Source organism: Poecilia reticulata, chromosome 19 (assembly GCF_904066995.2).
Source record: "Poecilia reticulata chromosome 19, P_reticulata-male-v2, whole genome shotgun sequence".
Classification (NCBI taxonomy): Eukaryota; Metazoa; Chordata; class Actinopteri; order Cyprinodontiformes; family Poeciliidae; genus Poecilia; species Poecilia reticulata.
The window spans coordinates 21,952,779-21,965,491 of NC_088848.1; the positions used below are offsets into that span (position 1 = coordinate 21,952,779).

Genomic DNA, 12,713 nt, shown 5'->3' on the forward strand with positions numbered 1-12,713 from the left:
CACAGTCAACCACAGACAGCGCATGGGAGGGGGCAGGGGGGCGGCCACCGAACAAGGCGGGGAGGAGGACAGCAGGACGGCGGGGGAGTCGTCGTCAACATAGCCAGGCATGATTTCAACGGGGAGGAGAGACGGGTAAGGGAAGGGATTGGGGGAGGACAAGCCAGTGTTGATGTCACAGTGAGTGGGAGAGAGGACAGGAGAACGAGACGGAACAGGACGAGACGAACACCAAGGACAGCAGAGAGGTGAGGCAAAGCACAGATTAGCAATTTGGACATGTGAGGATGAGCAACAGGCAGCATCCCAGCTAACGAAGCAGGAACAGAGTTAACAGCCGCTGTACGAGGGGAGGGGACATGTAGATTACACAGAACAGCAAAGCCCAAGAGACGGCTCAGCTCTTCATTCAAGCAGCTCATTTTAAAGTCGGTCCTGTTACAGTGAACTGGTTTACTTTGGTTAGCAAAGGTCAGAGGTGAAGGATGAAAATGAAGATAGATGCCAAGATGTTCAAATAATAGCTTTAAACTGCATAATTTCCTCTCTCGACTGGCAACGAACACTTCAAAACTAAAAAATCCAATGTTTTAGTGTTCACTGAAAGTACCAATGAATTGCTACCAGATTGTGTTAACAACACTCTTCAGTGGGGATGTCGTTACTGAACGGGGGCTCAAAGTTGGCTAGTTTCTGTTGGAATGATGTTAGAAGAAATAGAGATGTTATTTAAACTGAAGAGTTTGTTTTGCGACATGCTTTTGCCACAAAAGGGAGCAGGACTTTCAGCTGGTAACAGGAAGGCTGAACAGAATACAGCAAAATTTCGTTTTATTTTCTTTAACCTACAAATTCTGCCAATACTGTCAAATCTACAAAATTTAATACTTTTTTTTTTTATTTCAAAGTAAGAGGAAAGATTTACATTCGAAAACAAACTCAGATCACTGTTGTAGGGATGCTAGCCAAGCTAGCTGCATTAAACTGCGTACTGCAGACATTGTATAACGTTTAAATAGCAGAAGAAAAATGACACATTTTTTCCACTTTGCTGCTTCAAATAGTAGCTGTGTTTTGGCCTGTTGCAATAAGAAAAAAATCAATGAATTGCTCAATCATTTCCATTTGCATAATTTATCATTTTCCTCTCTTTCTACCAAAAATCGGATGATAAGTCTTCAGTCTGTTGCTTTGGTCTCAACTAGCCCTTTTTTTTTTTGAAGGACTATTTTGTTTACAGACACTTGATAATTCATTTTATTTATTGTTTGTGTTGTTTTGTTTATTTATTTTGTGTATTTAAAATGTTTTCCAGCTCTAGTGTCAAGTGTTCATTAAAATTTACAGTTTATTGATCTTTGACAGTGTGTTCTTGCATTATTGTGCCATTACCATTACATTACTTGAAAATGGTCTCAAAACAATATTATTGTTAATCCCACAATTCCTAGGACAATTTATTGTCCAGAAAAAAATCATCATGACAGGTATAATTATTAATTAATGATTATTCTTTGAGTTTTCAGAAAATCATAAAGAATGTGATCATAGGACTGACTGTTAAAATGCCAGTGAGTCAGGAATCACAGGGAGTTAAATAGAAATGGAGAACATGAAGTGAAATGTTTAGGGAAACCATAAATCAGATCAACATACACATATAACACTCACGTAAACACATAATAGTATTTAATTACTACGAGTAATTTTACCAGTCAAAACACCTAGTTGAAACCTGACCCTGTGTTATTCGGTCATCATCTCGTCTACATACCTGTTTTGGTAGCTGAAGTAAACGGCATCTCTGGGAATGGTGCACAGCTGCTTCCCGTAGCAGCACAGTGTCTGCGGAGAAAACTCCAGCTGACGGACACAAGACAAGAGGACAGGGGACACGTCAATCTGATGGCTCTCTACAACTTGAAGGTTAAAGAATAACATCATCAGGGATCAAGAAGATACCTTCAACTAAAAATGCTGTAATTTTAAAAATCGTTTAGCGAATGCACCCAGTAATAATAAGTAAGATAGGACGAAGACTAATCCAAACATCAATTTTCCACCTCTGAATAGTCTGCTATTAGAGGTAAAACGTCTAATATTAAGTCGTTAAACGTAGACCACTCGTCCAGGCTTTCCTTATACACACAGTAGGTTTGGGTATTTGTCTGTAAAAACAAAAATAGACCCTGCAATAAAAAGTGAAACATGATATTGCAGTAGTACGGCCCTGACTAAAATTAGTTATGAACCAACGTCACAGGCGAAGCAGACTTCATTTTTGCATTTGAGAGCCGGATCAGGCTTCATTAGTGGAGGAAACGACTTGTCCACACAGACTCACAGAAAACAAAAGCTTCTAAAACAATTGAAAGAATATAAAGAAAAAATGGATGAATAGTTAAATTAAAAAGTGTCAAGAACTGGTGTAGACTGAATTGCTTTTGTATATGCAAGAACTGGTCGGTGTCACTGAGGTTTGACTGGGTATTTCATTTTATTCTGTTTATTTTCTGCATTTTTTTTATTGGTTGTTTGTCCAAACTTTCTCTCCTTTCGCTTTTGTGTGACCAAAAAGTCTAAACCTTTTGTCACTTGGGACAAAATCATGAAGTCAAACATTTCTGAGCCAAATAATAACTTTTTTTTTTTAAAGAACTAAAAATCACAAAACCAACATAGTATATATATATATATATATATATATATATATGTCTTTTTACTTTACTGGCTCAACAACAAACTGAGCACACAACAATTTTAAAGAAACAAGTAAAGAAGTCTGTTGTCGTTTGTCTTGTTTTGTTTAAATCACTGTAGACCCAAACCTTAAAAAGGATTTTGCAGATTACTGAAAGAAAAGCTTCCAGTTTGAAAATTCTTTTGTGCTTGGACAAAACATAAAAGAATAAATTCAGCTTATTCTCTGCAATAAAAGCAGAATTTGGGTCCCATTTTTTTATTTGCAATATCAATCCAGGTATAACCAATTAATAAAGAGAAGGTTTTTGTTCTCTAAAACCTTTTTCTAAGTAAAAGTCAGTTGATAAGTCTGGCCTTATTAACTATGGAATCAAAGAGAAAGCAAAAAGTGTGTTTGATAAAAGACAAATACTTTGCAATATTTCCTGCTGAAAGAAGAAGTGTGTGCCTACACACCTTCCTGCCGCAGCAGTAGCCCAGGCCCTGCATGACGGGGTCGATCTCCTGCTCGAACACCTCGGCCAGCTTGGAGCAGTACTTGTAGACGCGGGACGTTTTGCGATTGTACAGCCAGGCGTTGTTGAACATCAGCCAGATGTCGTCCACGTACTGCCACGGGTCCTGGTACTGACCTGCAGCGACACAAACGCCACAAAGCTGGTCAGTTAGTGAGTGATAACTGAAAGATCGAGTGTTTTAAATGACTCTCTGGCAAGTAGAAGAACTTTACATTAAAATATAAAGGGAGAGAATCACTTGTTGGTTTGAAGTTTTGCTGTTACTTGTTAGGACATACTGAGCTCCGTTTACTGACCACATTTGACAAACTTTATTTAGGGGTACCAGAGCACAGGGGAGTGAAAGTTGTTGAATATTTTAAAAACAGAATCGGATTTTCCATCTTACTTCACAGGTCTAAGTTGCCTTGCATCAGTTTATCACTTCAAATCCAAGTAATATGGAGAGAAATATAATTTCCGCAGTGCAGACAGAATTTAATAGACAAAATGGAATCCACAATATTCATATTCAGTGGTGGCAAACATGAAAGCTAAGCCAAAACGCTGGCAGTCATCACTTCACTGGAGATGGAAGAAATAAAAATTAACAAAAGGTCCTGTTCTTTAGGGAAGTGTGCATGAGCTTTTACTATTTAGTTTTTTTTAGTATTCTGATTTTAAAGCATTTAAAGCATTTTAATAAGGGATATTCTCTTTTACTTTAAGAACAAGATTCTTAGCTTTGCTCATAATGATCAAAATAGAAAAAAATGAAGGGGAAACTTTTTAACAGCTTGTAAAACCACAGCAGTTTGTTTCATTTATGATACAGAATAGCAGGAAATGTTGACCTCTGCCCATCGATATGTTCCATCTTTTTTTCTATTCATACTGTAATCAAATACTCTTTAGGCTAGTGAATATGGCTAAATTGGAAAAAAAATGGAATTCTGAAAAATTTAAGTGGAAAAAGTGGAATTTGGGAAGAAAAAAATGGAATTTGGAAAATAAATATGGTGAAGTTTGTGGTTAAAGGTGTAGAAATCCTCTGATACAATATGTATGATAAGGTGTGTATTCCAGCAGACAGATACTTACCTGTGTCTAACTTTCTCTTGATAGTCGATAGGTCCATCGGGTTCTTCACTATGTCAAAGTAGTCCTGTCCAAATGTTTCAGAGGATGTCATTAGACACATGCTGACACAGTCCAGACAGAAGCTTTGTTTCCATTACAAACATTTGCAAAACTTTGTCGATATTCCACTAATTTCAAAAATACACAATTTTGCAACCGCCGTGTTTCCTTTAAATAAGAAACACAATTAAAATCACATGTGAATAAATTTGTTCATGTGATAAGTCATTAAGAAACATGATCCTCCAACTACTTATTGTCGTTTTGCCTTCTTCATCAGCAGTGAAATCTGGTTTTTGACTTGTGATGCAAAAAAAGTGTTTCTATTGTAGCTTTGTAAAGACACTTATTTTGATACGGCCAAAAAAAAAAACTCACCTCATGGTAACAAAAAAACTTTTGACTCTTCGAAACTGCTGTGTTTCTATTAAGCAAATTAATTCCAATTAGTGCAGCTGTGTGGTTACTGGGGGAAAAAGATGTGCAATACTGCATATTTAGATATCAATCCAATACCAAGTAAATACAGGGCCAGTATCGCTGATACCAATACTTTTTATTAGAGATGTGCCGATCAGGTTTTTTCCTGCCGACACCGATCACCGATGAGGGCTGATCACCGATACCGATCACATAATTGCTTTTTTTAAATCATAAACACTACCGGTTACATTATGGAAAAAGGAACCATGAATTCACCTTAATTTAGACAAAAACTTGTTTTTAATAACTTTTTCCAAGAAGAAAACTAAACAAAACAGGCATTGTGCAAATTGTCCTGCTATTGATAATACTATCTTTAACAGACTGATAACATATGAAGGCTCTGAAGAGGCTAAATAATGGAAAGAGCCAAAATAAAACCTCTCAACATTGCCAAAAAATTCAAGTATAAAACTTAACATTCAAAGACAAATACAGGTTCCATTACAATAAACAATCCAGAGTTACTGAATGAAAACTTCCTGATAGCATGGCGGCTAGCTGATTACTGCTAGTTCTGAGTGGCTGTTTCTGACTGAGCGGAGTAATTATGCAGAACAGGGAGGAGATCAATTATTTTTTCAGAGATTATCTGTCTCATGTAAGGACAGCGAAAGTTTTAAGCAGAGGTTCGGTGTGAGAGTCACTACCAGGTGGAGCAGAAGCGGATCCGACTGTGAAATATTACTACCTGTAGCACGTAGCAGCGGTTCAACAGCGAGAGCAGAACCAGCGTCTTACATCGCAGCTTAAATAATTTAATAATTATATAATTTTAAATAATTAAATAATTTTGCGGGTTATTTGTTTAGCTTTCTGACCGTCATGCTAATCCGGGTGAGTGTTTATAGCTGTGCGCTGCTTTACCTGCTATCTGATCCTCCATATGTCTTTTTTTACTGCAGTGAGCCTCGACGTAGCCAAACTCCGTCAAGTATGGCATTGTTTTTATGTCGAATTAGCTTCGTTGTGTTGATGCATTTTGACCTGCTTCAATTTTCCGCCGCAACACGCAAACTTCCCCATTCACTCAGTGCGTTATAGTTCCACATCGCTTAGGATTTGTTGCTGCGCGTTTGCGCAGTGTGAAGGAAAGAGGAGACCAGCTGCACAGGCAGGCTGCGAAATGAGAAGCAGGTGATCGGTATCGGTAACCAGAGACCGTGATCGGCGATCACCGATCACGATCATGCACTTTTTCACGGAAATCGGCCGATTATGATCGGTGGCCGATCGATCGGCACATCTCTACTTTTTATGCAAGTTTGATTTTGATATATAATCAAACTACTGCCGTTTTTGTTGTTTCTTTTTTCTTTGAATTATTTTGTTCAAACATGGGCCAGAATTTGGACAAAGTCTATATATGTATCTACAAGATAACTGAATCACTTATTAACATGATTTTTTAGCATTTTTCCTAAACAAAGTGGAAAAATTATCATGTGAGAAAAAGTCAAAACAAAATTAATTCTGAGGTAGAGTTGAATACAAAACCCAAATAAAATTTCAAGGTGGAACTTTATCTTAGCATGCTAGTGCTAATACTGATACCAACTTGGTATTGATGTTATTGATATTTTGGATGGATCTGCCCACCTCTAGAGGAAACGCAGCTATAGTAGGAACATGAAACTGGTAGTTATGGTAGTTGTGAGAGAGAGAACGGGTTGAGGACATCGTTCTGACTCAGAATACGTACAGGTATGCAGAGCAGCTTTGGGTCCACAGGCATTCTGAACGGGAGGGATTCTGGGTCTTGTCGGTAGAGCGACTCCAGTGTGGGCATGAGGGCCTGACGAAGCTCCTCCGGCTTGAAGACTGAAATTATGGAGAGGGAAAATAGTGACATTTAACTCAACTAGTCTGTGACGTAGTATTTTCAGCTCTGTAAAACAACGAATCCAGGTTTTGCGAATACTTACTCTTCTTCTTCACAGGAGCCTGTGGAGCAGCTGCCTCTGAACTCTCCTCCTCTTTCACCTCCTTCTTCACCTCTGGCTTCTTCTCTTCGGTCTTCATGGCCACTGACAGCATGGATGTGTCCATGGGGACTCCTTTCCCTCTGTCTCCGGAACACTCCTCCTTCTTAGGTTCTAGTTTGACAGGTTTTTCCTCCGCTTTGTGGTTGCTCAGCTTCCCCCCTTTGGAGCAACTGCCCGTGTCACTCTCCTCCTCCTCCTCATCCTCGTGCTTCACCTCCGCCTTGGGCTCCATCTTGGTGGCGGAGGCGTCCAGCGGCGGCTGCTGGGACGCAGCATCCTGACTACCGACGGAGGCCGGTGTCATGGCCTGGCTGTCTGCTGGGAACGAGCCCTTCTGGGACAGCTGCAGGGACCATTACAGACAAACTCAAGTTAATTGGATTAAATTAACAGAAAATATTTACAAAAAGTGGACTATTTTTTCCCAAGACTGTACTACAGAAACCAGATTTTTTTTCAAATTTGTGGGGGGAAAAATCCAGATTTTCCAAAAATTTAATCTACAAAAGCCAAAAAAACTCAATGAAATCGATTAATGACCCAGCCCTGCTTTATGATTGGACTGAATAGATTTATACTTGAAATAAAAAGAGAAATGTCTTGCAAATAAAACTTAAACTAATAAGATCAAATTATTTCCTTTAGAACAGGAGGAGCTGCAGCACTAACTAACCGGAGTGCGGGGCAGTTGAGCGGCGTGCGGCGTGGAGCTGGGGGCTAGTCCGGGATGAGATGGAGTGGTTGAACCTGAGGGCCCCATGTGTTGCTGCTGGAGGGGCTTGTTGGAGCCAGGGCCCTGGCTGAGCTGATTCTGCTGAAGGACCAGTGGGGGCCCCGCCAGCTGAGGAGCGTTGGGGGTGTGTGGCTGCGGCGTCTGGGAGCCCGCTAGTCTGGGGGGCGTCTGGTGGGGCGTGGGGGAGCGACTGTGTGCCGGGGAGGGAGAGCTGCCACGCATGGGTCCCAGGTGGGGGATGGAGTTGGCTTGCTGGTTGGAGTTAGATGAGGTGACGGATGGAGCGGGGGTGCCAAGAGATGCATTGGGACCGCCGCCTCCCGCACTCTGGGGACCCATGGGCCCCACAGAGGGGACCCCACTAGGACCGCCCACTGAACCGGGCTGTGCCAGAGGACTGGCCACGGAGAGAGATGGAGGAGTTCCCATCTGGGCCTACAGGCAGAAGGAGGAGGACAGGGTTCACCAACTCAAATTTAAAACTTAAGATTTTTTTAAGACCACGATGAATGAAATTTAAATTTAAAGCTGTAATGTACAAAAGAAAATAAAATTTTATACTATGGTGTCAATGAAGCATCATATGAGCTGGCAACAGAAATGAGCCAAAGCAAAGACAAACGTGCCGATAATCTGCACCCATTATGGACACAAAAAAAGCTAACTAGTGGTAGCCTCAGTCGGCTCAAGTAACAGAACAGAATGAACATGTCTGAATGCGACTCAAAAATTTGCCTGACAGAAAAGTCTTGCAAAAAAAATAAAAAATACATATAGTATATGTCTTTTTTTTTTTTTGCCAAAAGTTTTTTTTCCCCAAAACATCTTTGGGAAAGAGAGAGGTGATAATTTTTTATTTAATGAAGAGATTACTGAAAATGTTTGTCATATCCTCAGAGAAAAGCTAAGGTCTGGTTCAAGCGTCTAATTTTAAAAACCTAAGAGACCACGAATATGATACAAAAAATCTTAGCTATTGCAGGTTTGCTTGTAGTGTTTGGTGCTGAGCCATAAGACAGGAGTGAAACTGATTTCACTCACCACCATTCAGATTTCAGACAGAGAATGTCACAAAACCTCTCAATAATGTCAAGACCAAATATGAGTTCAGAGTAAACAAACATGGCCGACAGGAAAGAATTAAAGGAATGCGAGTCTTCCTACCTGTGCCATCCCACCCTGGGCTCCAGGCTGGGCCAGTCCAGGCTGAGGTGCTCCAACTCCAGGTCCTGACCCAGGAAACTGTCCATGGGACAGATACTGGGTCGGCATTGTGTTGACATTGGGCTGTCCCACTCTGGGCCCAACCATCCCAAGCTAAGCGAATAAATGTGTAAACAAAATTTTTTTAAATTCTCTTTGATTAAAAAGTCATCTCTATGGAAGCAGATTTGTCAAAGAAACAATAAATGGCTCTATTAGCTGTAGCTTAAAACAAAACAGAGCAAAGCGCTGACCTGGTTGCCAGATGCTCCCAAAGTAAGAGGCGGTGTTGACCTCTGACCCATAGCTGGCATCCCCATCTGATTGAACTGGTTCATACCTGACAAAAACACCCACATAATGTTAGGAACATAAATTGTTTCATGAAAAATTTGAATTTTTTTGTGCAAATAAATCATATCTGAGCAGATAAAACAATCTTTGGAGGAAGTTCTCTACCTGGGTTTTGCATCCTGTTGATCTGAGTGGGTCCAGGAGGCCGCACCATGGATGGATCAGAGAGAGGGCCGTCTGCAGAAAGGAGACAGACAGCGACACCCATAAGTGCACAATGGGAGAAAGTAGAACTGCAGAGCTGATTTACTGAGGCGCAGGTTGAAGAAGTTAGAAAAAGGAAAACAGATGTGATGACAAGTTATTTACACTGCAAACCCAAGATTTCTATGCAACGCATCGGAGTAAAAACACAAATAAAAAGTTAGGCACTGGCATGATTTAGATGTCCACTTACTCTGAGGCAGTCCGGTTGGTGACTGACCCATGCCGGACCCTGCTGTGCCCTGTTTCTGCAGCCGAGTCCGTCTTTTCTCCTCCAGCTCCTTCTGGATCTTATAGATCTTTTCTGCCAGCAGGTGATAGTACTCAGCCTGGACAAAAAAAAGATGAAAAAATCTTAACGGCAGAACCACCAATGAAGAAGACTGAAGACGTTACTACACTCTGCATATTCCATTTATATATATTTTTTGGGTAATTAGTAAGGTTGAGTAGAGAGCAGCTTACTCTGCTGTTGGCCGACTCGTACATGTCTCCCTCTACCTTCCGGGCGTAGGCCACCAGGTTCTCCATCCGACGGTCCTTCAGCGCAGCGGGATCCGGAGTCGGAAAGATGGCCTGGACACTGTGAGTGAACAAGCAGACGGGAAGAGGCTAAGGGACGAGGGAACAGCAGAGTCTGTGACTGACTGTGGATAGTTGTCATGTGGAAGGAAATTGAGTTTAGATTACAGCACAATCATGTGTTTAAATGTCCTAGTCAAAGTCCAAACTTGAATCCAGATTAGAAACTGTGGAAAGGTTTTTAAAAGAAAGTTACACAGACACTAAAAAGAGCAAAAACTAAATAAATGAAATAAAACTATAGCGTCCAGAGCTGCTGGAGACACAAAGGCGCTTCCACAAAGTGTTGACTCAGGGAGTTGAATGCAAATAAACGCCACACTTATCAGATTTTTCTTACCAAACAACTCAGAAAATCAGGCGTCAATTAAAATCCACTACACAGTGATGTGTCACTTTAATTTGGAGTATGTACATAAAATCCTAATAAAATAAGTTGATGTTTGAGATTTTCTACATTTTGTCACGATAAAAGCACAAAGGTTTTTCGAAGTGGTGACACAAGTCGAAGTGTGTTGTGTTTTGCTGGCGACGCTTACAGCTTGTGCACCAGGTGGTTCCGGAGGTCCTGTGTAATGTCTTCATGCCAGCCTTTCTTTATCCCTGTGGCGGAGGGAGGGGCTGCTGTGGGCATGGATCCGACTCCTACAGCATCATTCATCAAACTGGAAATAATAAATAAAAAAAATAGAGTATCATTAAACTGATTTCTTGATATTTTAAGTCAAACTGCTCATCCTACATCGTGGTGCCTTCTCTTACCTTTGGTTATTCACATTAAGATGCATCATGGTGTCCTGTAGTAAACTGGCTTGTTGACTCTGAGGGGGGCCGCCCACGCCGCCGTTGACCCCGATCGGATTCACACCTACACAGATAAGAGATCGGCTTTATACAACTCTACAACTCTGATGACGTTGCTTCTTTCCTAACAGAACGCTCTCTTATTAGGTAACTTTTGTCTGCAGTTTTACAATAAATAATTCAGTTTCATTTAAATTATCTGGAAGATTTTGGCAATAAGGCATTAACCAGGTCGGGGTGGGCAATACGAAGTTTAAGTTTTATCACAATATTTTGCCGTACTATTGCGATAACGATAAAAGTAATAAGTATTTATTTCCTCATTTTAAGGTAACTGTAGAATTGTGACATTAAGTGTGTTTTCATTGTACATATAATTGCACAATTTGACATTTCAAAAATAAATTTGCTTAATAGAAATGTTGAAAATATTTCTGTTTTTGGCTGTATGAAAATTGGTTTATTTTGCCAAACTACGACAGAAACACTTTCTTCGCGAGTCACATGACCAACAACCAGATGTTGGTGCAAACCATGAAGACGACGACAGGAAGTATTTTGAGGATGATGATGCGGCATGTTTTTTAGTGACATAAAAACTGTGACATGTATCACACATTATTTTCAAATTTACTGATATTTATTGACGTTTTCATTTCAGTGGAGAAAATAGTAAAACTGACAAGAAGGACAGTTTTTGGGGGGGGTTAAACATCATTAATTGGAATTTATTATAATCATAAATATAAATTCTTCTGATAAATTTATTACGATAAAATATGAACAATGCGATAATTGCCCAGCCCTGTAACCAGGTAAAGAACAGATTATTCTGGAATTACTTGGATGTTAGCTTAGCTTGTTTTATTTAACTTACTCATTGGGTTCAGAGGCCTCATGCCGGCCTGACCTTGGCTGGCCATGTTGGGTGGACCGGTCTGACCCTGGATCTGGTTTCCCTGGTAGGTGAGCCCCAGGGCGGCGTAGGCTCTCTCTATTGAACTGGGATCAATCTGGCTGGGTGGGTTGATGTTGGGAGTACTGGGCTGACCAGGGACCGAACCCAGCGAGCTTCCCAGTCCTGAACCTGCTGCACTCAGCAGAGCTGTGAGGACAGCAAGAATAATATTGGATCAGTGATCAGTGATCATTTATCTGCTCTGCTCGAAAGCATCAAAAGCAGTGATTTCAACAAATACTTAAAACGTCTATGCAAAAGCTTCTAAAAAAGCAGAGTTTACAAATAAGGTGAAAATGAGGTTGTTGGTTCTAATCCATTAACAAGCAAAGCTGGACACGCTTAGCATTAAAATGTCTACAAACTACTGGAATAGTCAAAACTAATAAAATTATAGAAAGAAATCAGTTGTACAGTATTTGGGAATAAAATAAGAAACAGAGTAGATGTGTCGTTTTGGTCAGATACAGACACTCACACTGCGGGTTCCTCTTGTCCCCGGCGTTCTTCAGTGGCAGACAAACAGGACAATCGTGGCGCGTGCAGTTCTTCCAGTGGGAGATGATCTGTCTGGAGGACGCACAGTGAGCCACTGCAAAGGGAACGGAGGGATGGGGGGGAGACAGAGCAACGAAATGTGAAAATGAAATATGAGCACATAAAGGACGGTATAAAATTATCTGTGCACTGATTTCAGTTTTCTGACCGATCATCAATCTTTAACAAAACTTGAGCTGCCCACAGTCTGATTTTGACCAATGCTGATACTTTGTCTAAAACTGTCTAAGTTGACAAAAGGAGGCTGATTTCAGTAAACCATTAAGGTGAAGACGTAACCTCTCTGTCTGTCGGTCCTCTCCCACAGCAGACCAAAAGGGAGCAGTGGCTGATTCTCAGACCTTTGCAGACGTAGATAAGATCAGAAACTCATGTAAATATCAGCCGATCGCCCAATATTAAGAAAATCGGAACCGATTTATTAGTACCCAGTATCTTAGCACTGTCAATCATGCTCATGTAGACACTACTCACACCATCCCACCTTTCTCTCTGCTACGCTAAAGCTG

General features: G+C 40.7%; 1 protein-coding gene across 5 annotated transcripts in view; it reads right to left on the reverse strand.

Moving 5' to 3' along the window:
- The window catches only part of ep300a (EP300 lysine acetyltransferase a), a 34,112-nt gene that overhangs the window by 13,004 nt on the left and 8,395 nt on the right, over positions 1-12,713 (reverse strand). For 3 of the 5 annotated variants that reach the window (XM_008437888.3, XM_008437890.3, XM_008437887.3), the window contains exons 5-19: positions 12,119-12,238; positions 11,566-11,793; positions 10,647-10,752; positions 10,424-10,549; positions 9,768-9,885; positions 9,496-9,631; positions 9,204-9,275; positions 8,999-9,084; positions 8,706-8,858; positions 7,482-7,976; positions 6,749-7,151; positions 6,526-6,644; positions 4,302-4,365; positions 3,160-3,335; positions 1,775-1,863 (exon numbers count right to left, since the gene is read on the reverse strand). In XM_008437888.3, coding sequence (XP_008436110.1) covers positions 1,775-1,863; positions 3,160-3,335; positions 4,302-4,365; positions 6,526-6,644; positions 6,749-7,151; positions 7,482-7,976; positions 8,706-8,858; positions 8,999-9,084; positions 9,204-9,275; positions 9,496-9,631; positions 9,768-9,885; positions 10,424-10,549; positions 10,647-10,752; positions 11,566-11,793; positions 12,119-12,238 — 2,491 coding nt within the window. The remainder of the gene's footprint in view (positions 1-1,774; positions 1,864-3,159; positions 3,336-4,301; positions 4,366-6,525; positions 6,645-6,748; positions 7,152-7,481; positions 7,977-8,705; positions 8,859-8,998; positions 9,085-9,203; positions 9,276-9,495; positions 9,632-9,767; positions 9,886-10,423; positions 10,550-10,646; positions 10,753-11,565; positions 11,794-12,118; positions 12,239-12,713) is intronic. The other 2 variants (XM_008437891.3, XM_008437889.3) reach the window with 1 other exon arrangement.